The 26533-nt window shown below is 33.6% G+C and overlaps 5 protein-coding genes and 1 long non-coding RNA gene across 10 annotated transcripts; 4 read left to right on the top strand and 2 right to left on the bottom strand.

Annotated features, from left to right (window-relative positions):
* Positions 1-634: 634 nt before the first annotated feature.
* On the top strand, positions 635-4517 carry LOC125214567 (PHD finger protein At1g33420-like). The gene is made up of 5 exons (XM_048115650.2): positions 635-1256; positions 2124-2250; positions 2518-2733; positions 2849-3466; positions 3542-4517. The coding sequence occupies exons 1-5, from the start codon at positions 926-928 to the stop codon at positions 4365-4367; spliced, it is 2118 nt and encodes a 705-aa protein (XP_047971607.1). The 5' UTR covers positions 635-925; the 3' UTR covers positions 4368-4517.
* A 2534-nt stretch (positions 4518-7051) lies between these two features.
* LOC125214568 (peroxidase 47-like) lies at positions 7052-8530 on the top strand. Its single transcript, XM_048115652.2, has 4 exons — positions 7052-7276; positions 7367-7555; positions 7824-7986; positions 8066-8530. Exons 1-4 carry the CDS (start codon positions 7052-7054, stop codon positions 8443-8445), a joined length of 957 nt encoding a protein of 318 aa, XP_047971609.2. The 3' UTR covers positions 8446-8530.
* Positions 7428-8165, bottom strand: LOC125214572 (uncharacterized). Its single transcript, XR_007175137.2, has 3 exons — positions 8042-8165; positions 7706-7959; positions 7428-7552 (listed from the first exon to the last, which is right to left on the bottom strand). It is a non-coding gene; the product is annotated as an uncharacterized LOC125214572 (long non-coding RNA).
* A 67-nt stretch (positions 8531-8597) lies between the features above and the next one.
* Positions 8598-11719, bottom strand: LOC125214571 (caltractin-like). Its single transcript, XM_048115654.2, has 7 exons — positions 11528-11719; positions 10042-10162; positions 9917-9953; positions 9787-9814; positions 9055-9207; positions 8879-8981; positions 8598-8771 (listed from the first exon to the last, which is right to left on the bottom strand). Exons 1-7 carry the CDS (start codon positions 11528-11530, stop codon positions 8707-8709), a joined length of 510 nt encoding a protein of 169 aa, XP_047971611.2. The 5' UTR covers positions 11531-11719; the 3' UTR covers positions 8598-8706.
* Positions 11720-11750: 31 nt separating this feature from the next.
* LOC125214569 (uncharacterized) lies at positions 11751-13906 on the top strand. The gene is made up of 6 exons (XM_048115653.2): positions 11751-11923; positions 12023-12076; positions 12217-12290; positions 12874-12991; positions 13095-13153; positions 13566-13906. Exons 1-6 carry the CDS (start codon positions 11786-11788, stop codon positions 13642-13644), a joined length of 522 nt encoding a protein of 173 aa, XP_047971610.2. The 5' UTR covers positions 11751-11785; the 3' UTR covers positions 13645-13906.
* A 3751-nt stretch (positions 13907-17657) lies between these two features.
* Positions 17658-21063, top strand: LOC125212012 (uncharacterized). 5 transcript variants are annotated; one of them, XM_089067367.1, is made up of 6 exons: positions 17857-18260; positions 18407-18468; positions 18564-18653; positions 18806-18878; positions 20523-20580; positions 20681-21063. In XM_089067367.1, exons 3-6 carry the CDS (start codon positions 18569-18571, stop codon positions 20747-20749), a joined length of 285 nt encoding a protein of 94 aa, XP_088923493.1. In that variant the 5' UTR covers positions 17857-18260; positions 18407-18468; positions 18564-18568; the 3' UTR covers positions 20750-21063. The 5 variants fall into 5 exon arrangements, with proteins under 5 accessions (XP_088923492.1, XP_047967970.2, XP_088923493.1 ...); XM_089067366.1 differs by lacking the exons at positions 17857-18260; positions 18407-18468 and adding an exon at positions 17658-17828 and having other exon boundaries at positions 20449-20580; positions 20681-20736; XM_048112013.2 differs by lacking the exons at positions 17857-18260; positions 18407-18468 and adding an exon at positions 17659-17828.
* The last annotated feature ends 5470 nt before the right edge of the window (positions 21064-26533 follow it).

The following is a 26533-nucleotide window of genomic DNA, read 5'->3' as shown; positions in this document are numbered from 1 at the left end:
CTTGCGGCCCAAATCCGGGACGGGGTGAAGGATGCTCTAATTCATCTATAATGGATATCCGAAAGTACGTTGTCGAAATATATATCTATATTATATGAAAATTGAATTTATTACTCCTGATTCACATCCAAACATAATATAGATTCTAGAATCTTCCCGCCACGTCACACTCTTCCTTCACCGCCTCATTTTATTTTGAAGTAGATTAGATATTAAGTTATTTGACTCGACCTTTAATAAGTCAGCAAATCTCAATCTTTTAATGTTTTTACGTTTCTGCCACTACGTTGTTTAATCTAACTTTTTAATGGAGGTCATTTTTGTCTAATTACCTCATCAATCATCACACTCATAAATAAATCACTCTCTCGCAATATATCCGTTGATTGGTCACAGCTTGTTCTTATCTCACTCACCATACCAAATTAATTTGAATTTAAATCAGCTACGAAATCCACATTTAATTCCATAGTTTTGAATTTGGAACTGATAATAAAAAGAAGCAATTCTTTTTTACTTGCCATATTAAATTTCAATGAATGCAGTATACCTGCCATATATAAATAATAGACCGACTTATAAAATTCTCGAAATTTACTAGAATCGAGAAAAATTAAAAGATTATATAAAAATACAAAAAGGCCCACCAAACAAACCCTAATCTCTTCAACCCGCCGAAACAAACCCACCACTCCGCTTTTCCCTCATCTCCCCTCTTCTTCTCTGCATCTATTCTCTCCGGTTCCTTTTCCTACGGATCTTCCTATTCCTCTTCTTCTCCGTCTTCTTCGTGTTTAACTTTTCTGTAATTTATCCCTCAAAAACTAACTTATAACCCTTAACTGGATCTGTTGTATATTAATATTGGCCGTCCGATCTGTCATCGTTCCAGATCTGAGACGAGGATCGTTACGGAAGAAGAATCATGGTGGTGAACGGGAGGCCGACGAAAAGGCTGGTGAAGAGACGAGTCACTGCGGATCTCAGTGATTTCCTCACGTTCCCGAGCGCCGGTGATCTAGAATCTCCGGCGGCGGCCAGGCCGTTTAGGACCACGGTCAGGGCGTTCCTGACGCAGCACGCGACCCTCCCTCCCCCTTCCTCGCTCTTCCCCCACCTGCTTACCTGGCAGATCCTCTTCCGCGTAGGCGACCTGGCAGTAGACGACGGCGGGCCTGCCATCGTCTGCCTTGACGTCGTGGAAGAGGATGTTGCCAGATCCAGATCCGTTTATTGCGACCAGTGTCGTGTTGTTGGTGAGTTCTCAGCACCGAGTCAGGCGCGCTGACTCAGTTGATTTTTTAATTCTTTGCCGTGCCAGTGCTAATTCCGGATTTTCTTTTCGTTAAGTTATTTTTAAGAATTGAAAGTTTAAGCGCTCGTTTTTGGTAAAGAAGAAAACACAAGCTAGAAAGTAGAAATATTCGTATTTTAGGTGGGGTGAGTTTTAGCGGATTAGTGGAAAACGGATGCATTTTTGGAGTGGTATTATTATTATTTTTTATTTTTTTAATTTTTATGAATGAAGATAATTACTCCCTAAAACTGATTTCATAATTCCGAGGCGAATATATTAATATTAAATAAGATTATAGGTGGAAGTGGGACCGACCAGTTATGTGCATAGGTGGGAAGCTAATATCATAGTGCCGGCCCACTGCCCAATAAATTAAATCCCATATAATGAAAATAAATAGAAAACAAAATTAAAGAGAAGTGTGCTAGTGGGCCACTCTCCTTTGTGATGTGTTTCCCTTTTTTTTTTTTAATTCCGAAATTCCTAATTGATGCTGTCTTTTCCTAAACTACCCCTCAATCATCTGTGGTCAACAAGCGTGCACTATGAGGTCAGAAGTGTCTTTTAGTCGGTCTTTAATTTATCCGGTAGTGACGAGTCACCAACATAGAACGTGTAGCTTCTCTATTAAGGCGAAGATTGACTTTCGCCCTACGATTCTGTTCGCGCCTAGTTATTTACTTTATTTAATTAATTAATTAATTTATTTTGTTTAATGTAGTCGTTAATTGAGAGTACTATAATGATGAATTACGGGTTAATTTTGGGGATGAAGCCATTATGATTTGGTAAATTTGGTGATCGTGTTTTGTGTTTGTTATATTAGGATGGAGTAGCAATCCGGTAAGCGGAAAGAGGTACCATTTCATAATTAAAGCTGATGGCAATTCTATTGCTGGCTACAATAAGACGTGTGCTGGCTGTGGTGACGCTCTTCATATGACTGATTCTAGGTAGAGAGAGTCTTTTCTCATGGGTTCTTTAATATGTTTTCATTGGAAAAGTTACTGATTGGGGGCGGGGGGGGGGGGGGGGGGGGGAATAGCGTTTTGAGTTGCTCTGATTTTGTAAAGATTGAATTTTTAGTGTATATATGCTGCTAACTTGTTCGCTATTCCTTTTAAATGACAGTTTTACTGATCTAGTTTATCCAATTTGGGAATATAATTGGGGGATTCTTGGTTGAGCCTATTGTTTTAATATTATGATTGTTTTTCTAGATGCAAGTCATGCGGTCATGTAATGACAACGGAAGATGTCGAAGACTGGATGTATCAGCAGCTGGACAATACGACACATCTGTTGCATGGTGTCATTCACGCGAACGGCTATGGCCATCTTCTTAGAGTAAATGGTAGAGAAGGTGGGTCCAGGCTTCTTTCGGGACGACATATAATGAATTTCTGGGATAGGCTTTGCAAAATGCTTGGAGTCAGGTGAGGATTTCTACAGTTTTTTTCCCGGCCATAGCTGATTTATTAAGCTCTGGGCTTATTCTTTTGTCATACAGTACTGTAGGGGACTTACACTTCTACTTTTATGGATGAACAGAAAGGTCAGCGTCATGGATGTGTCGAAGAAGAATGGTCTGGAGTTCCGATTGCTTCATGCTGTAGTTAACGGCCATCCATGGTATGGAGATTGGGGCTATCACTTTGGCGCGGGAAGTTTCTCCTTGAATCTGGACGACTATAAGATGGCAATTGAGAATCTTTCTTCTCTGCCGTTGTCATTGTTTCAAGCTCAAGGAAGGAAAGCTCGTACGCGCTTGCAGGACTTGATATCATTTTACCAGTCCATATCTGAACGTGAGCTAGTAAACATCCGAGACCTGTTCAGTTTCCTGATGGGTATGATTCATGACCGCCGTCAGTTTTCTGCAAGGGAAGATGAATCGCCTCGCAAGAAACTTAAGACTAGTTACTCGAGGGCTTTGTGTTCTTGGACTATTGATGACGTAAGGCGTGTGGAAGAAGCTATGTTCAAAGTGTTACGTGCTGTTAGTGGATCCACCTGGGTGAGTTGGCGTGCTCTTAAAGGTGCTGTTTGCAGAGTAGGTTCACCGGAGCTTTTAGATTACTGCCTTAAAGAACTTAAGGGGAAACAGGCAGCTACCGGCATGGTAGTTGCTGCTCGGTGCATTTCTGACTCTGGTGCCATGGAGTACCGGTGAGCAAATTTGAACTTTGCCCTACTTGATTGCGCTGTATATCTTTGTTACTCATGTTCCTCTGTTCTCTACAGACTTGAGCCAGGAAGTGCATCCGTTCCAGCCAGCACATGTTTGAACAGCTTCCCCATGGCAAACCAGCCATCTGATGAACGGCTTGTGGGGGATCTCAAGTATTTTTATGATTGTCTTCTCCAGCCTGAAGCAATGGTACTTCACGTGCCTGTAGCTAAAAGAGATGTTGCAGTTAGCTCTGTCACGAAGATTCTTGATTGCAAGCAGTTCGTGAAGGACTACCTCCCAGGACATTTCCTGCCAGTTTCAAAGGAAAATGCAGTGCAGGTACTGTGTGAGGTTGATCTGATGGAACAACCTGAAGAATATAAAAACCATAATCCTCCGCCAGAGTTACTTGTATTATCACCAGATGCCACGATTGCTGACTTGAAGGTCGAAGCAATGAGGGCATTCCAAGATGTGTATCTGATGATGAGAAGGTTCCAAGCGGAGGAGGTGGTTGGTTATGGGGGTGTTGATGAATCGACTCAGATCAGACTATTGCTAGGGTCGAGGGAGTCTGTGCGGATCCGGGGGAAGTTCCATGGGAAAAATGGTCTGAGTAGGTATAGAATGGAAAGGGGTCTAGAGAGATGGATAGTGGACTGCTTATGTGGTGCAAAGGACGACGACGGGGAGAGAATGCTGGCATGTGACGTGTGTGGGATATGGCAGCACACTAGATGTTCGGGGATCCCTGACTCGGATGGTGCTCCGGTGAAGTTCTGTTGCCACAGATGTAGAGGCAGGGGCATGAACAAGGGAAATGGGCAATGCAGGGAACAAGTGGTGGATAATGTTTTTGTTGATGTCGCCGCTGGTATGAGCACTGGGGTTATATAATCTGTAAATAAAAATGTTTTTGATTTCCCCAAGCAAGCAAGGTCTGGTGAGATGTGTATATATATATGAAGAGGGCCTTTGTAATGAAATTCCATGAGCTCTATGGCATTTTCCAGTTTCAGAAATGGAGTTGTGTATATTGTTGCGTCCTTTCTTTGCTTTGCCTTTATTATGCTTACACTTAAACGTTGCGTTCGTGTATATGAAAACCTAATAATCTTTAAAAAAAGATTTGTGTTATATCTTGGTAACATTTTCTTCATCCTATTAAATCATTTGTGATCAAATTCGTATAGGAAGTAACAAGTTTACGAAGATGATATTGATCAATAACAAGTTCAAATTAATTATATTAAACCCAGCGGAAGTACTATTTAAAACCGATTTCTCTGAATGCATATCGTGCTAAGTTGAAGTGCATATTGAAGGAATAATCCTCAATTAGTTGAATCCTTCCATCTCCCTCCCTAATAAATAGGGACTTTGAAGACTGAGTTTTAGTGCGAAATTGATAAAACATTAAAGAGAAATTCTACCTCCCTTATAAATAGGGACCGGAGATTTTAGAGTTTGTGAAATTGGTAAATATAAAAGAGAGCAAAAGAAAAATAAAATTTGAAGTATTGTCAATGTGAACAAATTTAACTTATAATAAAGAAAAACTTACAAAAATAAAGTTAACTAATTTTATTAAATGAACGAAAATGACAAAATGAGTGAGAATAGAACTTACAATAAAGAAAAACTTACAAAAATAAAGTTAATTAATTTTATTAAATGAACCAAAATAACTAAATGAGCCTATTGTTTGAGGAAATATTAAAAAATGGGCAAATTGCCAAAAAGTTAGCCAATTTTGGTTAATCTCGCAACATTAAAAATGATCATTGTACCTTTCATATCTTTCTTAATTATTCGATGGTGAAATTTTAACATATTATATGTCTAAATTTATTGACCTAACATGTATATATATTAAATATAAAAGATACGATTGATTAGGGTTATGATCAATTGAGACTTTTTAGCCTAATTGAGAATTGAAATGCATTATCAGCCACTCATTTTTATTAAATGAGTGGTCCAGAATTTGCCACATGATTTTTAGATTAATTAATTATGAAATGGCAAAATGGTAATTTCATGGTACATTTTATTCAATAAATCCTTTTTTTTTTTATAAAATTTTAATTTTAAATTTTTTTTTTGTCAACTACATATATAATTCATATCAACTACACACGTATAATGTCAACTATAAGTTGTTGACATTTGATGTGCAGACTATTGACGATAATACCTCCGAGTTGTTATAATCTACTTGCAGTTGACATTTCGAAAATGTTATAGATGAGTGGCTGAAAATGCATCTCAATTCACAATTAAGCTAAAAAACTTAGGTTTAACTAGATCCTGACTCATTGTTTTACAAAACTTCATTTAAGTAACTGTACATTTTGTTCATATAATATTTTCAGTCTGCCATATTCATACATAATTTCTCTCATGAGAAGTTATAATAGTATTCAGTAATTTTTAAAAAATTGTGGAATTGACAAGAATTTAATATAAATCGAGTGTTATTTTTTGATAATTTGCCCAAAAGAAATTAAGTTGAGAGTACAATGCTAATGCTAGAATAAATCAATTAGTAGAATTGAAGGATTCGATTAATTGATGGTTGTTGGTGGAGACGAGTTCTTTCCACTTGCAATTATATGGAAACCAGCTAAGAATTTGACTTTCTCTACACACAAGCATTTTTCATTGCTTTTATCTAAATTGAACTACTCGAGCACTTTGTCCATCTTTTTTCAAGAAACAACAAGTCAAATTTGGCACACTAAGCTTTTATTCCTTAATATGCAGATTGATTTATGCACTAGCACATTTACGCAATATAAAAATCCAACACGAACACGTATAAAATTAGTGAGTTTGGATCAAAGTTTATGGATTTGGGTCTTTATCGAATCGATCCAATAAGAATTCGATGATTTCGGATTGAGTTCGGATAACCCCTTAAGTAATGATATTATTATTTTCAAAACATTAAGCTTTAATTTTTTATTTAGATTCAAATCATAATACAATTTTAATCGTATTATATCATATTTTAATTGTATGATACTATAAGATTTTATTGTCTATCAAGTTTTAATTGTGTAATATTAGGTTCTGTAGTTGCCGAGTCCTGTCAACTCGAATTGTATCGTATCTTTATTGATAGAGCTGAAAATTTTCGACATGACACGAACATGCGAAATTAACTGGTTCGTGTGAAGCCTTATTGGCGATCTTATTGGGTCGACTGGATATAAATCCAATAATTTTGAGTTGGATTTGGATTATGCCTTAATGGATTGGGTCAATATTGGTTTGAATCGATATCATGTTGACCCGATAACGACCCAACTTGCACGATTGTCATACCTAGTCTATTGTGCATTTTCATTTCCAATCATTATGAAATGACTATGCCATGGGGGCAACTAGTGAAGCAATTAAGATTTTGTAATTGGAATTAGTGCTCAAAATCTTTTTGGGCGTCCAATCAACTTTTCACATGCATGTCCATGCGCACTAGCTCCGGGTTCTACTATATTCTATATATATCCATGACATGCATGTATATGTAGAGGTGTAACCATTAATTAATAATCTTGCTTGTTTTCAATTCGGAAATGGTGAGTCTCAATCTAGTATTTGGGGTTATATTTGTAATGAAGTACATGATTGTAAATGGATGGATTTATGGGATGGCAAATGGGTTGAGCATGAACTACTACCTCATGACATGCCCAACTGCTGATATTATCATAAGGAATGCTGTCCAAACAGCTCTCCAATCTGATCCTACTTTTGCTGCTGCCCTTGTTAGGATGCATTTCCATGACTGCTTTGTACAGGTCACTCTCTTAACTCTTTTTCACTCGTTCATTAATTAGCTATGCTCACTTAGTTGGTAAAACGTTTTCTTTCTCTGGCGTATGGTGCAGGGGTGTGATGGATCAGTACTGATCGATTCGACAAAGAGCAACACGTCCGAGAAAGACTCACCCGCAAATTTAAGCCTGAGAGGGTACGAAATAATCGATGCCGCTAAAGAAGAATTGGAGAAACAATGCCCTGGTGTTGTTTCTTGTGCTGATATTGTTGCCATGGCTGCAAGAGATGCTGTTTTCCTGGTATGTTTTTTTTTTTTCTCTAATCATCATTTCCATGTGCTCCATCCGTTTCCTAAAAATAGAAACTTTTGAAGCGATACGAGTTTTAATGTAGAATTGGTAAAGTGATAGAGAGAAAGAAAAATTATGCTAGTAGAAAATGACACGTACCTCGTAGAGAAAGAACTTTCCTAAAATGGACTGTTTCTATCTATTAGGAAACGGTCCAAAAAGGAAAGAATTTCTATTTTTAAAAAACGGAGGAATAATATGATTATGAACTGTGCAGGCTAGTGGTCCATTTTATGAGATTCCTAAAGGAAGAAGAGATGGAACAAGATCAAAGATAGAAGACACCATCAATCTACCCTCACCAACCTTAAACTCTTCCCAACTTATCACCTTCTTCGGCAACCGTGGCTTCACTGCCCAGGATATGGTTGCTTTATCAGGTATATTCATACAATGGAGTACTATTTTGTTAGATATTTATATGCTGAGGCAGACCTCATACAAATTCTTGTCTTACAGGAGGGCACACGCTGGGTGTAGCAAAATGTTCGTCTTTCAAGTCCCGACTGGATGCAGCGGACCCCACTATTGAGACTTCCTTCGCCAAGACCCTGTCCAAGACGTGCGCCACTGGGGATGACGCAGAGCAGCCCTTTGATTCGACCAGAAACACCTTCGACACTGACTACTTCAGCGCCCTGCAGAAACGGGCGGGAGTCCTCTTCTCTGACCAGACGCTGTTTGAATCTGCAGCAACTCGAGGACTCGTGAATAAGTATGCCTTCAACCGAGCCTTGTTTAACATGGATTTCCAGCGAGCCATGATTAAAATGGGACAGTTAGATGTCAAGGAAGGTTCCGAGGGAGAGATCAGAAGTAACTGTCGCATCATCAACTAAATTCATCTATATATTCAACCAAACGAGAATATCTTAGTTTTCTTGTATGTTCTGTGCAATGTAATGCATATATATCTATAGTCAAGATTAGAGATTTCTAACTTTATCGAGCATGTCATTCAGCTAACTGAAAATTAAAGGACTCCAAATGACAAATAACAACTGTAGTACTATAACCAAACTTGGAATTCAAATATTCTTGTTTGTCATCATATATTACAACACATAACATCCACCAGAAACAAATTACCTATAAAGAATCTAGTAACCATATGACGTTCTCCTCATCATCCTCATGAATTCATCGGCATTTACTTCACCATCACCTGAACAAATCATGGGAGATGACCACAATTAACCACCTAAATTCAAAAAGAAATACGAGTTGCATCTCATGTCTAGCTGGAGGAAAATATTTAGAGAGCAAACTTACGATCACGATCTGCTTCATCAATCATGTCCTGAATCTCTTTCTCAGTGAAATTTTCACCCAACTCCTTGGCTATACGCTGAATATCTGCAGTAGAGATCTTGCCCTGCACTCAGACGATGAACACCTATTCATGAGGATAAAGATGGAATGGAATTTAAGACACCAGAGAAACTCACACTTTTATCTTGGTCAATAATGTGAAAAGCTTTCATGAGTTCTTCTTTGGTATCCCTTTCTCCAAACTTGGCTGTCATCATGTGACAAAATTCATCAAAGTCAATTGCACCACTGCCATCCTTGTCAACTTCAGCTATCATTCGAGTAATTTCCTGTGGTAAAAAGCAAGAAATTTTCAGACAATCGGACATTTTCATCCTGGAAAGGTAACATGATACTTGTTACTTATACTACAATCACAGCTAGAAGAACTGGTCATGACCTTTATCATTTGGTTCATTCCATCCAATATCAGGTGTGAAAAAAGATAAAAATGCTAAGTAACTTTTAGGTGAAATGTATCAATTACAAATTATGAAGCATTACATAGCACCCCACCATGACCTAGATGATACAGTCAGATAAATGATTCGGTCATCAGAAGTTCTTGGATAGTTAAGATAAACAATATAAAGATCAAAGTCTTAAATGTTTTAGACAGCTGCTCAGCCTCTCTGAAGGTTTCATAAAAGGACGATAAAAACTTAATCCTTGAATTACGCTTGTGCCACTACAGAAAATATAAAAGCTCCTGCATTTTCTTGGTTAAGTTGCTGATAATAGGGCAGCATTTATGGAATATATAGTTGAAGCAAAACTGTAGATTATGCTCTACTCCTAAAGTATATGCACATAACTCATAGCACTTTAGATATTTAACAGCAGCACATATTTTAAAAATAAGTCATTACCTCTTCAGACATTTCAAAACCAAGAGCCCTGTAAAGCCGCAACATCAGGGTAAGTTATAACTCATCAACTTAAAATTACATCTTAAACCTCACTCCCCCCACACAAAATAAAGGAAGAAAGAATATATACCTCATTGCAACGTTCAACTCTTTTGCATCAATTGTTCCTGCGTGCAATGAAGTTGAAGAAATACAACCATTAAGAATGGATAACTGTATGGTCAACTAATTCATTTGCTTTGGATGTGCCATTACCAGATCCATCAGTATCAAAAAGTTCAAAAGCTTCTTTAATCTCCTGCTTTTTTTGTTGAGTTAACCCTTGATGGCGTCCTCGAGGTTTGTCTCTCCTGGACATCCCTCGGTAAAGAGTAGACTGAAATAGGTGAATTTCAAATATAATCAGAAAAGGGTCAGGAGAAGGACAAAACCAGAAAGAAAGAACAAGAATGTAGAGATTTGTAGGAATCTATAGTAAAAGGGATCATATATGCTCAAAATTTGTACTTCTAGATGCAATTGTATCCACTTCTACTTACGAAATAAAAAATTATCTAAGAAGTCAACACAAGCCAACTTCTATGAATTCTCTTACTTTATCCAATCTCCAACCACATACCCAAGTGCTTTCATCCCCATTTGTGCTCAAAAACATAAACTTCATTCAACTCTTTTTAGTCAGTAGAATCAATTTTTATCTCCTTCAGATTTCCGAATGATAAATGTTAAGCTAAAGAAGGACATACTACAAGAGTAAGATTGACTGCTAAAATAAGTTTCTTTTCCAGCTGTAGTTTAGTTGAATTGTGTTTTATTCAAATATTTGCCACTACAATAATCAGGCAATAACTAAACAAATATCTTTGCTCATAATAACTTGACATTATGCATGCAACAAACAACTCAACAATATCCCCAAATAATACCAGCCATATTAACATAAACACCTCTCATATAAAAAAGTGGCAAAAAAAAGTAAAACAAGCTGAATTCTTGATTGAGTTGCAACAAATTTTTTATAGGTGATCAAAATAATTTTGCCAATGGTTTAATTAAGTTCAAGATGGATGATATTGCGAAAGTGAAAGAGGTGATGACGAGGAGCCATGTAGTCTGCTTGAGAAAGAAACCATGCCCTTGGAATGAAGACTATCTTTTGGTAACAAACAATATGTTAGCCAATTGAACTATGAAAAATATGTTCTAGTTCATACACAATTGCATTCAGTTCAACCAATGATTCCATTGTCTAACCTCCCTTCAGGTAGTACAGACACACATTGTTTAGAAAATGGCACAACCAATAAAAGCTTCAATTACAGTAACGATCTACCCAAAAAGTTGGAAATTGAAGAAGCCTAATACTCACAATCAGCAAAATCGCGAACCATATAAAAGAGAAATTTCCAGATGTTGACTTGGTTGACCTAGACGCTCGTATCATGGAAATCCAGAAAATGTATGTTTCATAGTATTTCCCAATTTACGGCTCTCCATCGTCGTTTACAAGAAATTGAAAAGGTCGATCTTGATTCATGAAATAACATTTTTTACAAAAATCATGGGCATAAGGAAAACGACTGAAACAACATACTACAATTCATCAAGAGACGGCGGTCAATTATCATAATCAAATTCAATCCAATCAAACACACACGCTTAAAGGAAGGGAAATTAGAGAAAACCATGAAAATTGATAAGTAATGAATGACTGACTGATTGAAAGAATTCGAACCGTTACCATATCGATTTGCAAAGGAAGACGAACTTGATCCCCAGCTCCTGAATGAAGGTTTTATCGTTTGAACTTTGAAGAGAAAATGGGGAGGAAAAAAGGTACAAAGATTTTAGATAAAGCGAAACTCCAGGGGTTATAAAGAAGTTTATATGAATTTGGGGGGTCTAAGTGTAATTTGGATGGGGACTAGATTACAAATTCAGAAGCTCATTTATGTCACAGTTGATTTGGAAATCTATTTCAAAAATTAATTCGAGAGAAATGGAGAAGATGAATCAAGCATTTGAGAGGATGAAAATGCTGGTGGGTATGGAAGTTGAAGATGAAGAGCAGCTGCAGCAACAGGAGTCTTCTTACATGGATGATTTCAATCGCAACTGCACTTTGTCCACCAAACAGGTGAAACCACTCATTGATTTTTTTTATTTTTTTTATTTTTTTCTGGAATTTGCAATTGCAAATCGTAGTGTGTTGAGCTTCTTCTACTTCCTTTTGCAGAGACTGTACGGTTTTGCAATTTGCTTATCTGCTGGTATAACTTGCACGCTCTTGGTAAGTTTCCAAATCATTTTGATTATCTGAATTGAAGATGATGCAACTATCTCTTTATGCATATGATTGGGCATAGTTATGTCAATTTTGTCTCCCAACAGAAAATTAACAAGTTTGTATTGTTGTTTTATGCCTGACAGTCGATGCTTGTTTTCTTCCATCCTGTCAAATTTGGGATAACATTCTCTTTAGGCAATCTGCTTGCTCTTGGAAGGTCCGTGAATACTATGAGCTACCTCCTCTTTACATTTTGGCATTCGCAATCACATGCTTTTTGTTATGATCTCAGCTTTTAAACAGTTGCCGTGGTGTATTGTTAGACATTGTGTTTCTGTATGTCTTGATTTATACTACAAGAGAGTTCCTATTAAGAAATTTGCATAAGATGATACGGAGATTAATTGATATTAGAACATTTCTAGTTTTTCATTTCATGGACGATCAACTGCATTTCATTCATTTGTGGATCTACCAAGATATGATGTAGCTCTTTCCACGTAGTTATTAATTGTCGTGCTGAACTAATATACGGCAGTGCCGGCAATGAAGCCATTTTAGACAACGCATTCTCGCCTACTTTCTTTGATTTTTGTAATCATTGGAGGACCATAAAGTTTTGTCACATGAGATTGACATTTCTCTGTCTTTTTCGTTCTCATTCCATGCTTGCTCTTGATCATATAATAATATAATATCCACTTATGTCACAGTTTCTGATTCCATTAAACTTTCTATGGTCATTTTCAAGTCCATCAGAAGTAAATTTTAAATGCTAACTTTGATGTTTTTGGTGGCAGCACAGCATTTCTTATTGGCCCTAAAAGACAAGTTTCAATGATGCTTGACCCAGTCCGCATATATGCTACATCAATATATATTGCTAGCATCATAATTGCTCTTTTTTGTGCTGTATATGTGAGTTTCTTATATGAAGTAGATGTTTTTATGCCATCAATTTGTAACTTCACCAATCTTTCCTTCTCCTTGACCCTAAGTGTTTCTCATTTAAATGTCACAGGTCCGGAACAAGCTATTGACGCTTCTAGCAATTGTTCTGGAGTTTGGTGCTCTTATTTGGTATGTCTGATGTATTTGTATAATTTGTGGTTAATGGTTTTCCATCATGCAAAATGAAACCTTGAGTTGCTTTAGCATATGCTCCGTACTTGGAAACATGTTGAAGAATATTTATAGAATATGGAACAAGGTTCATTGACAATTTTAAGGAAGGCCATGGTTCATGCATGTGTTGAAATGCTTTGGCGAAATGTTCTCTAGAGATATTGGTAGGTAGATGGAGAAATAGAGGCCTTGATTTCTGCGAATGCGATTGATAAGTAAAAAATGTCTCCTTCAGTCATCCCCAGCAACACTAATATCACAGTACAAGAAGCTATAGTTGCTATAGAGCGCAATATTTTGTCGTTCGTGGTGGTAAGGTAGTGACTTCTTCAGCCTGATTGCTGATACCCAAATCTTTCATGTACAGGTATAGTGCAAGCTACATTCCGTTTGCGAGGGCCATGGTTTCAAAACTTATGTTAGCATGCTTCGACACTGAGTTCTAAGTCACGGCAGTCCCTGCAACAGGCTCACAACTTGCAGCTACAGAATGGATGGGGAGCCAAGTGGTTCACTGGAGAAATGGAATTTGTTGAGGTTGTTCTGATAACTCTTTGCAAAGTAGAATGTAATGGGGTGATTAGCATTTCTAATAACCGAATTGAATGTTTTGAAAAGTGAACTCTTATTGTGGGACGGACCGAAATGAAAAAATAAGACTCTTATTGTGGGACGAAGAGAGTAATCATGAACAAACATTTACTATCATCATTGACTTCAAACCATGCCAAATTATATGAAGAAAACAAAGTAATGGAGTATAAAGTTACGATTAACATTAATTATGATAAATAAGTCTGTAATTAAGATAGCAAGAGAATATGTTCGAAGAAGATTATTTTGAGGTGGGAATGAAGTGAAGTAGTTACAGGAAGGAACAAGATAAAAGTCGCTGCACAAAACTGACTAGGATTTTGCTTTACTTGGAAATTCTGAAGTTGGCAATTTGCTAATGTACATGTGATAACACTAGAATAGCATATGTGCTATTCCAGCGGCAAAATGTAAATTACCAATATTATTCCCACAACTGGGAGTAGCACGATGCAGAAAAGTAAACAAGAAAATCAAATGAACAAATAAAAATAAACCTATGAACCAGCTTATTTGTATACCATGGAAAAGGTTTATTTTTATTTGCACTGAGATATTAATAAAAGGGGATATTGACACCTAATATCATAGAACTTTAAAAAATTAGTTTTTTCCACGAATTTTTTTATTGGTGGAAAAATAACAAACTCAAGGTAAAGTTTGTGATATTATTTGTAAATTTCAAAGTTCGTGGGAAAAAGCTAACTTTTTAAAAGTTTCATGATATTAGGTGTCAATATCTCTAATAAAAAGTACAATCAGGTTGCATGAGATGAATGTTTTCTTATACTCTAAAAATGTCCACAAGGCAGAACTCTCTGAAGCAATACACATTCAAGAACTCATGTAAGAACCTTTACCAAAGTTTAGGAAAATTTTGAAACAAAAGCATGCTGGGATTTAGGATAATGCTCCCTCCGGTTATCGGAAGGGTTCACCTCATATATAGCATAATACATTTTATAATACACTACTAAATATTTGACAAGCGTATACCATTTTATGGTAAAAAAGTTATTTCTAAAAATTATTTCCTTAACTTTCTCACTACTATATCTAATTAAAATACTTTTGTTATTTCATGCACTTTTGCTTATTATATTAATCAAAGAGGTTACGTATGTTGTTAAAAATATTTAATAAGTTAAATTTTATTTACTTCAAAATATTTATATAAAAAGATTAAATTTTTTAATGTATTCCAACACAATTAAAAATTTTCCTTTTTATTTCTTTTCTAATTTTATTGAGATTATTTAATTGTTAATATCGGTAAAAGATGTAATTAACTAGAGTTTGACCAAATTTCATGTTTTATATAACTATTATCAAAATATAAAATAATATGCATACAAAATATAGTACTCCATAGAAATAATTTCAAAATTTTAATTGTTAATAAAAGTTTGACATAATAAGTTAGATTCTATTATAATGAGACCGAATTTTAGAAAAACATAGTCAACTAATTAATTATGTCAACCTTTTTTAACTTATTAAAATTTTGCAATTATTTTTATAGAATATATATAATAAAATTTTATATTATTTTATATAGAGATAGTAGCTATATAAAAAACATAGTATTTGGTCAAGCTTTATTTATTACAATTTTATATAAGAGCGACTAACGTTCTTTAGTGATAATATTAAAAAGTAAATCATCATAATAAAATAAAAAAGAAATAAAAAGGGAAATTTTTTACATTTTTATATTTTTTGGAATTTGTAAAAGTTACACTTTTTTATATAAATCTTTTTAAAAGGGTAAAATTTGACCTGCGATATTTTTTTAACAATAGTTAATAAATTTATTTTAATTAGATATAGTAGCAGTGAGAAAGTTAAGGAAATAATTTTTAGAAATAACTTTTTTACCATAAAATGGTATACACTTGTCAAATATTTAGTAGTGTATTATAAAATGTATTATGCTATGTATGAGGTGATCCCTTCCGGTGTCCGATATTTAGTAGTGTGTTATAAAATGTATTATGTTATGTCTGAGGTGATCCCTTCCGCTCCGCTACACAAGGGTATGCACATTCTAAATTTAGAAACTCTTTTAGGGTGAGATCCATAACTCATTAACAATATTTTTAATTACCTTTTTTTTTTGAATATATCTTATTTTACCAATTTACATTAAAACTTATGTCCAACTAAAAATGCATACTCTCGTAAAACGAAAGGAATATTACAAATTAGGTTACATAGATAAGCGATATTGAATTCCATGGGATTGCAAAACAAAAGTGCTAAAATCTCATTATCGAAGTTGAATGGATTGGACCATGCACCAATTGTTAGTAAATACCCCGTTCATTTTACAATAATTGTCACATTTATTGTAGGCACAAATTCTAAGAAATATAAATAAAAGTTGATTAGAAAAGTTAGTGGAATGTGATATACTCCTTCCGTCCCAAGATAAGTGACTTGTATTCCTTTTGGGGGTGTCCCACTATAAGTGACCTATTTCCATTTTTAGCAAAAAGTCATCTCTCTTACTTTATTCTCCACCTACTTTATTCTCTCTTCTCTCCTCTACTTTTCCCTCTCTCATACTTTACTCTCTCCACTTTAACTTATTTAAATATCATTCCTTAAATCCCGTGCCCAAAAGAAGTAGGTCACTTATCTTGGGACGGAGGGAGTACTTTTTTATACTCCCCTCGTTCACAAAAAATAGAGCAATTTATATATGACACAAGTTTTAATGTAGAATTGGTAAAGTAAGAGAGAAGGGAGAAAAAATAAGTGAGAAGTAGCGTTAGTAGAATGTTGTGTAGAGTTATTATTTGTTGAAAACTTTTCATGTGCTCTAATTTTTTGTGGACGGCCAAAAATGGTAATTGTTCTCTATTTTTTGTAGACGGATGAAGTATTAGTTTATAATAAAATTTGAGTGAAATGAATTAATGGAATGTTGGACCTACTTACTTATGGTAAAAATAAAGCGAGACCGGCCTAAATGGAAAAGATGACAATTATTGTGGGATATTTCTATACCACCTCCTACTCCACCCCTTAGAGCATCTTCAAGAGGAGAGGTAAATGGAGATGTAAACTAATATAACTATCATATTTACCTTTTTTTCATGAAAAAACATTCTCCAAGGGGAGAGGTATTTGAGAAGGTATTATACCTTTTTCCATTTTGAAGAGGTATCTTTACCTCTCCATTGATGGAGAGGTACAATCATATAACCACCATATTTACCTTCTTTTCATAAAAAATCATTCTCCAAGGGGGAAGGTATTTGTGAAGGTACTACACTTTATGTTTTTTTTAATGTTTTTGTGCTATTAATTTTTTTAAAAAATGATATACCTTTCTATATACCTTTTATCCTTAGAATTCGTTTGATAAGAAAGATGAGATAGAACAAGATTTGTTAAATAAGACAAGAAATGCAGGCTTTGTGTCAAGATACGTTCGGATGAAGGTTTTTTCGTTGTTGTTTGGTAGACAAGAAATTATCTAGATTTTGTATTAATAAATCATAATAAATGAGATAGGAAATGCTATCCGACCAAATTTGTGAGATACATATTTTTGTATTTTAAGGAAAAATTTGCGGGCTCGGATGGACCATAGAGAAAACCACGGGCTGATATAATAGGTTAATTATGATACCAAACACTTAGAAATAGTCATATAAATATCTAAATCTAGAGCATTACTAACTTATCACACGGACAGAGTTGATTGGTTTTAAAAATGTATATTGCATTTTTCAGAAGCTATAAACATTGTATATCTTTTTCATTTACCTTTTTCCTTTGGAGTTGCTTTCATAAACATAAAATATAATGGTGGACCCATATTTCATTTTTGTGAGGGGTGGAATAGGGGGATGGTCGAGGAAAAATTGTAGTTGATCCAACCCGAAGTACAACACACTTCACCCTCCTTCGTCTATTCTGTGCAGCAGTCAATCAAAAGGGTTTTCGGCATCTCTCTCTCTCCCACCTCGATCATCAATGGCTGACAAGACTCACTTTGATTCTCGCCCTAATTTCATCACCAAAGGTTCACATTCTTCTCCGTACCCTCTTATTTTCATTTGTTGCTTCCTGTTTTTTCCTCATTGTTCTCTTCTCCGACTATCGACACATCTGGAAGTGGTCTTCATCTTTTTTTTTTTTTATAAAGTTAGTGCCTTTGAGCCCTTGAACCATCTCATCCTCACATCACTCTAACCCTAATACAACATGTGTTATTTGAGAATGAAAACGATGGCTGTTTATAAACCACAATTGGGTGAAAAAGTTTAAATTTGAAAGAAAATATTGAGTTCCTTTGTTGAAAATTCGTCTTAAACCGGAAGCTACGACCCGGTTTCCACCGAATCGATATTAGTTTGATTTTTCTGCCTCCCTCTCCATCGCTGTGCTGCCACTTGCTGAACACGCCACCGCTGTGAACTCCCTGCCAGCTTGACGTCACCTCCCTCTTTCTCTGGTTCTTCTCTTCTTATAACTTAGCTTTTCAATTTAAAACCACCATATTTCGTTTCAATTTCATCAAAATTGGCCTTTTTTAGTTTGACATTGTTGAATCTTAGTAACTCTGTATTTCAATTTTCGCTCTTTTCTCATGCTGAATAGAATCTAAATTCTGGATTCAGTTTTTTTTTTGGACATGTACGGTTTGATCTAACAAATTACTAGTAAGTATTAATTAAACAATATATAGAGAGCAATCAAATAGTATTACCCAACAAATTTTGAATCTGGGATTCTTTCTCTCCGAATATATTTTCAGAAGCCATGAATTGTGTTCAACGCAAGATTTATCTTTACAACGTCACCTTCGGTCTCTACATGCTCGATTGGTGGGAGCGCTATCTTTTCAGTATCCTTTACTCTTTCTAATTCAAATACTTTTTTGTCATTTTTTATTTGATTTGTTCTGAATAGATAGATGAAGATTTGGGTTTCTGTTTGATGGGTATATATCTTAATTTGTTGTTCATTTGATCTTCGTGGGCCTTAAATATTGGAAAGATACACTTGTTCTTGTGCTGATGTGGTTTATCTTCTACAACACTTCGAGATACGTAACTGATTTCTGCAAAAGGTGAGCTTTTAAATCTTGTTTATCCATGGTTTAGATCATATTATCTTTTCGGTTTTTTTAGGTGCTTGTTACGTTTTGTAGCTTTTGGTTAGCATGATTTTTGTTTTTTTGAATTAAACAGTTCGTTCCATGAATGAAGTTAGCAAATTTGTTTATTTTGTACTTAGTAGTTTTCTAGTTTTTCCATGATTTGTCAGCATGTTTGCTAATCATCGATCACGAGGTCATTATGTGGTTGAGAAGCTAAAACCACACAATTATTAGGAAAGGAAGAATGATTTACTGATGCTACTCTTTGCAGTGGTTACAAGTATTGATGTATAATTTGATTGTGCTACTAATATAGTAGTAGTACTTAAGAAAGCAGGTAGACAGTCTTTTCTCTGTTCATTTGTATTGAGCATGTTAAAATCAAGGAGAAACACATAAAAAAGAACCTACTATATGAATTTGGTTCTGGATACATTAAAATTTGACTAGACGTTTGAATTCTCATTTCCCTTAAGTAGTGATTAAAACCAAATCGAGAGATGTTCTATGAAATGGTTGGCCCTTCTTCTCCTGTCCAGCATCAATATTGTTTGTTTCTTAATTTGGTGGAAGTCTTGCCTTTTAGTCAGTGATGCATTTGCAAGGTCCATGGCTCTTTAATTTCACTGTTTCAAGTGCAAGTGTATGTTTGACTGAAGATATGAATATTATAGCGGGATGGAGGCTTAGTTTGTTGTTTTACAATTATGCATGTATCTTTCTAAATCATCGGGTGTGTAGCACAAAAACTGATATTTTCTATGCTGAAGGTTTGTTCCACTATATTCTTTCTTTTTCGGGTTACTCGTTAGAATATAGGCTTGAAGGTTAAGCCCTATTTGAAGCAGACTGTTTTCATAAAGCCTTAATGAAGAAAATAAAAGAAAAATCAACTCTAAAATAAGGAGAAAAACCTACACAGTCACAGTCTGCCCCCTCCCGCTGCACTCTCTCTTCCACCCTGCCCTCTCCCTCTCTGGTGACGCATCTTATAAATTGTAAAAGTTGTGTTTTGTTGTGTTTTAGTATTATACTTTCTGTTTTTATATTTTCTATAGTACTCCCTCCGTCCATTGAAGATGACCCACTTTTCTTTTTGGATTGTCCCAACCAAGATGGCCCATTACTAAAATTAAAAACATCTTTTATCTCTACTTTTTTCCTTCACTCTCACTTTACTCCATCCACTTAATACACAAAATAAAGCTGCATAAAGTCCCGTGCCTCCCAAGGAAGGGGTCATCTTCCTTGGGACGGAGGGAGCACTTAGTATGATTTTCATGTGTTTTTTTATTTATAGCTCAGGCCTACACCTCGGACTGCCGACTGCCTTGAGGCATATGCCTTGCAGGACGAATGGAATACACCTTGAGGCTTAAAATGCCATTTAAAACCTTGTATAACTGATTGGTTTCTATTTAGGCTCTACAAATTCCCCTTGCATTACCCACATGTTTTTTAATGGGAAGCTCAATGTTTTCATGCTAACTGCATTTCTTATTCTAATAGTTGTTTTCTTGTTGATTCTTTAAATCTTTAGAACATATAGAGTGACTGCATCTTCAGATAATGGCTTCAACTGGATATGTGGTAATTTGACTAGTATATATTTAGGCACTGCAAAGTCCCCTTGAACGACCAACATGCTTTATTATATGGGAAACTCAGTAATGTATGTCATATTTTCCATTCTAACTGCATGTTTTTATTTTGATAGTTTTGTTTATTTTTTTCTCATCCTTCAATTTTATGACCTTTCTTTTTTTGTTTAGGCACCTGCATTGACGTATAGCTTCTGTCATCGGATTCTAGTGTGCATTACCATGTGGATTAACGTCTGAGTCGTGTTTTAGCAGCAGACAACTGAAAATGTGCTCAAGCAATTCAAATGTATCTACTTTCTCATTTCCAGACTTCAAAAGATCAACTCGTCTTATGTCCTCTTGATCCCACTCAAGAAATTATGCATTTGTGATGATGAAAAAGGTCAGATTCACTGATTCTGCTTGGCCATTTTAAGTTTCAGCCTCTCTCTTTGAATGAACTTTAAAGCTAAAGGTTTTTTCAGTCACTGAATCTTATTTTTAATTAGTTCAGATTGTATCAACGATTATTTCATACTTCATTATCGTAAACAATTCTTAGGTTGTTACTATTGCAGCACAGAAGTTGTTAAATGATTATAAATGCATTATACTTGTGCCTGGATAGTTTTGTTTTATGATAGATTTGAAGTATTCCGTTAACATTGTTTTTGTAGTGATTTTGCATCATCGATGATAAGATTTTGTTTTCAATTGCGGTGATCCCATTAGTTCCTTTAATACAGCTTCAGACTAATAATTTTGATTTTATTCCTTTAATACAGCTTCAGACTAATAATTTTGATTTTAGTTTCTGCCATTTGGTTTTCATCTTTAGCCTCATCATGATCTTATTTTTCCCACCATGAAGTTCCCAAAGAAAAAGGAAGAAATAGAAAGAGACTTTGTGATGCAGTTATAGAAGACAAGACTTGGAGGCTAAGCAAATTATTTCTTGAGTTTATATATTTTCTAGTTAGTAAAATTAGTAGATGGAAAAATATTACTCCCTCCGTTCCCTCATAGTTGAGTCATTTTTCAATTTTTGGGAAGATCCCACATAGTAGTAACTTTTTTTTTTCTTACTTTATTCTCTCTTATTTTATTTTCTCTACTTTATTCACTTTCTAATTTACTCTCTCTACCTTTTTTATTTATTCATTTAACACACTCAACATCCTTTTTTAAAACTCCGTACCAAAAAGTTTGCCTCAACTATTAGGAAACAGAGGCAGTATGATAGAAGAAACATAAGAAATTGCAATTAAAATTTTGATGGCAAATAAAACAAAATGTTATAGTAATACTTTCAATTTTTCGTAAATTTCATTAGATTGGAAGAGAAGCACCATTTTTAAGTACCATGCTCACACACTGACACGCCCACCAACTTTCGTCACATCTGCAAAATATTAATATAAGATTAACTAAATTAGCATAATGTATTTTCTTCTCAAAACAAAATGACAATTATTTAGGATAACATCGTTACAGTATATGCATTGGCAAATTGCTACGAAAAATTATACTCCCTCTGTCCTATTAGAAATGAAACGTTTTTCTTTTTAGTTTGTCCCACTAAAAATGAAACGTTTCTTAAAATGGAAACATCTCTATCTCTACTTTTTCATCTATCTTACTTTACTCTCTCTTCATTAACTCACAAAACAACATTACATAAAAATCCGTGCTGATTCCTAAATGTTGCATATTTAATGGGACGGAGGGAGTAAAAATTTAATCGAATCCTGTTTCATCGAGGTATTTTAAAAATTAGGGAGAAAAAATTACAAAATTTGTCATTTCTCGCAATTATTTCACAACCGAAAAAATAGATTGCCTACACGTGATGTTTTTCAATCAAATGACTTTATACATAATGACATCTTCTAATTTACCGGCGGTGATGTTTATGTATAATCTTCTCACCAACCATACCAGATATTCCATTAGTCCCATAAAACTGAACTATTTTTTGTCATTTTAGCATGTCCATTAAAATTAGATCACGGTTTTAAATTAGATAACTTTTCTCTTTATAATAATGAGGACCCAACTATTTTTTCTCTTTTCTATCTTACTTTGACAATTGTGCATTAAACTCTTGCGTTTCAAAACTACCTTATTTTATGTACTTTGTACTACATAAAAACAGAAATAGACAATTTTTTTTACGTATAATAAAAATGAATTTACTTTTAGGAATCGAACGAGTAAAAGTAAATTTAAATAATAAGAACATAGCATATCACCAAATTTGCACATAGATCACTTTTCACAACCAAAATTGCAGAATATTAGTATTTCTTTATAATAAGAGCATACCATCATTAAATTTGGCACATAGATCACATTTCACAACCAAAGTTGCAGAATATTATTTCATCTTGATTGATAACTTTTTGCTTTTATTTGTTAGTATATGCTCCATCTTTAACTCTATTAATAAGTGTGATTAAATATGGATATAATTTTAAAGTCTTGTTCAAATATTTATTAATTTGAAGATTCATTATGACTGATCGATCATTATTTGATTCTTTCTATCCCTAATTCATTATTAAATACTCAAGATTAATTAATAGTTGGGTTAGATCGCAGTTGAGTCTATCTAGGGCTTATGAATAATTTATTTTACATTCATCACTTTATTTTATCATTATGAAGCTCAAAGAAATTAGTAGACTACTCAATAATATCAATATTTTATAGATCAACTAAACATTTGTTGCAAAATATTTTTAACAGTTTCATCTTTTCTCCCTATGGATATAAATTATTCATAAACATGATTAAATTTTGCATCTATAAAAAAATAAATTAACAATTATTTCCTTATAAAATTTATATTAAACCATGCATAATATAAAACTATGTGAGATCAAGTTATCAATCCAAATGTTATTATATATGGGAACTAATAAACGAACAAAGATATCATAACTAAACCGTTGATAGCTATTGATTCCTTTTATTTATCTAATTTTCTTTAATTTCTTGGGAGTGTAGATGGCGATGGAGGAGCAGCGCCGCCACATTTTACAGTCTCGCAATTGGTCACACATTCATCAACCTTCGTCACATCTGAAATATGATAAGATCAACTGAATAAGCATAATATACCTTCAGTTCATTACAAAATACGAGCACCAATATTGAGGATAATAATATATAATTGGGTAAATTGTCGAAAAAATAATACAATTTGGTCAAATTCTGGCCCGTCCTGAAATTTAATTGACAGAACATGTTTATATGTCGTTGATATGTTTCATCGAAACAACTCGTACTATTTTCTTTAAGAATAAATTACATTATGTAGCTCAATGGTGGCAACATCCACGTATGGTTTCTCTACAATTAACACCAGACACTAGTTCAATAATAAAATTCCATGAGTATGCGAAAAATTCCATACCCTATGATTTTTCTGACTGGTTGTATATCATGGGACATACCAAATTTAGTGATTTGTTTTGAAATTTTTTATGATACAATAAAAAAAATGAGTGCAGCTAAGAGATGGACAGTAGCAAGAACATATGTATGTACAAGATGCTATTAATTAAGTGGTACATACCATCGCCAAATTTGGCACATTGATCCAATGCACAACCATAATTGCAGGTCTGGCTTGAAGAATTAGACTCTTTCTTAAGGACACATTTGCCTAAACATTCTGCAAGACAAATAGGTTTGTCTGGTTTAAAAGCACAACCAAGAACACATTTGGCAAAGCATTCCTTGAAGCTAGTTGTTGCACATGCTTGCCCTGCAAATACTAACATCAATACAAGCACCATAATTGTAGCTTTGCTTTGATACATATTGAATAAATTGTGATATTCTTTTTGTAAATATTTAGTCTTGGATTGATGATTTCCATAGGCTTAGTTTCTTCATTTATATAGTAGTGAAAATAAGGTGCATTTATGTTAAAAAGTTATGATTAACTTGTCTTGACTAGGATGGATAGGAGTGAATTTAATAACAACTACTCAACTATAGTTGGGATGTATACGAATCAATTTATTATTAGTAAATTTGTTATTAGAATTAATTTTGAATTGAATGAAAAGGTAGGTTCAAAGAAAGTCTAACTGCAAATTGAAATAATTTAGGGTAGTGATTTAGAGACACAATGTCTCCATGCCATAATACCTCTATATTTTTTTGTCATAACTATTTTTCAAATTGAGACTATTTACCCTACCATTAATAATACCATGAAATTTGAACTATTTTGTTCCCATCATCAATATATCAAGATATATACTATTATTATTGCTTCCAAAAAATAAGATTGTATTTCATAATTTTAGGAATGGTTTAATACTATGAAAATAATTGGATGAGACTACTGCTCACGTTTTACATTACTATTTTATTGTATCATGTATCAGCTAATTGAGATTTAAAATTAAGAATATAAATAATCATAAACTCATTTTATTAATATTATCTATATTTAAAGAGTTAGGAAGAAAATTCTAAAATAGCTTTAAAATTTTTACAACATATGATATATGATCTGAGTTGTAATATTAAAAAATTAAAATATTAAAGAAATTAAATTTTTTGAAACGTGAAGAATTAAAATTAAAATTATGAAAATTTTAAAATCAAAACTGCAAACTCAACAAGTATTAATACTCCATATCATATACGATCAATTTTAATTTGTTGCATGATATAACGAACTGAGGTAAGAATTATACTACATATTTATACTAGAAAAAGAGAAAGTATTAACTATAAAATTTAAAAACATTAAACAGACTTTTAAGAACACGTGATTATTTTTTTATCGATGTCTGATTGTAGCGTTCTAAAAATTAAGAATTTAAATAAATTAAAATTTCAGAACATGAAGTATTAGTATCAAATCCGCATATTCAATCTGAATGATTATCAAATTTTAATTTGTTGCATAATATAGTGAATGAGCCAATAACCCTAATATTTTGGTAAAAAAATAGAAAACATTAAGTATATATATCTTCATACTATTAAATAAATGAGTAATATTATATATCAAAATTTTTATTTATTGCATAGTGATGGAGCCAAGAGGTCTATTTTATTTATCGAGATTATAATATTAAATGAATTAATATAAAGAAATTGAAATTTAGAAAATTAAAGAATTGAAATAAAAAATTGGAAATTAGTAAAATTAAATTTGTAAACAAAATTCAAATTAAAATTATGAAATTCATAAAACTAAAATCATAAACTTAACTAATGATTTGAGAACATATAATATCGATGTTCAATTATTTTGATGATAAACAAATCATGAGCAACATGTAATTTTTAATTTATCTCAGTTTTCATGTATATCTTCAATTAATTTATTATTAAATGTTTGACTATTTTGTATTTATATTTTTAATATTAGTATAAGTTTCATTAATAATATTAAATTAAAAATCAGTTCATTTAAGTTATCATCATTTGTGAATCCTATATGAATCACTATTAACTTTTAAATAAATTTAGATCTATTGTAACTAATTAGTTAATTGAGGGAATATTAGAAGTATGTCATAATTATAGGGATAGCAAATCTTATTCACTTTGATTAGAAGATGTAACGGTTATAGGGACAAGAATGTACATGTACAAATCCAAAACTTAATAAGAAATTAAATATAATATAAAATTACCATTTACCCCTCACTATTGCATTGTCATTATGTCTCTAAAACATTTCCCAATAATTTATTATCAATCACCTTGAAGTCTCATCCCCTTAATATAAAATGAGTGGATTAACCAACACCATTGATTGTTATGTTTGTTTTAAGTGGTTAAATGAGTCTTATGTAATGATGGGATTTGTGATTAATTTGTAAGGTTATTTGAGAAAATTTAGAGGATACAAAATATTGGGATTTGTGATTAATTTGTAAGGTTATTTGAGAAAATTTAGAGGATACAAAATATTGGACGTGATTCATTAATTAATAGTTTAATTATGATATCAAACACTTGGAAAAAGTCATATAAATATCTATATTTAGACATTACTAATTTATT

Source organism: Salvia hispanica, chromosome 3, assembly GCF_029641045.1.
Source record: "Salvia hispanica isolate PSC_SH4W2 chromosome 3, Shi_PSC_v1, whole genome shotgun sequence".
NCBI classification, from domain to species: Eukaryota; Viridiplantae; Streptophyta; class Magnoliopsida; order Lamiales; family Lamiaceae; genus Salvia; species Salvia hispanica.
This window is presented reverse-complemented; position numbering and strand designations above follow the sequence as displayed.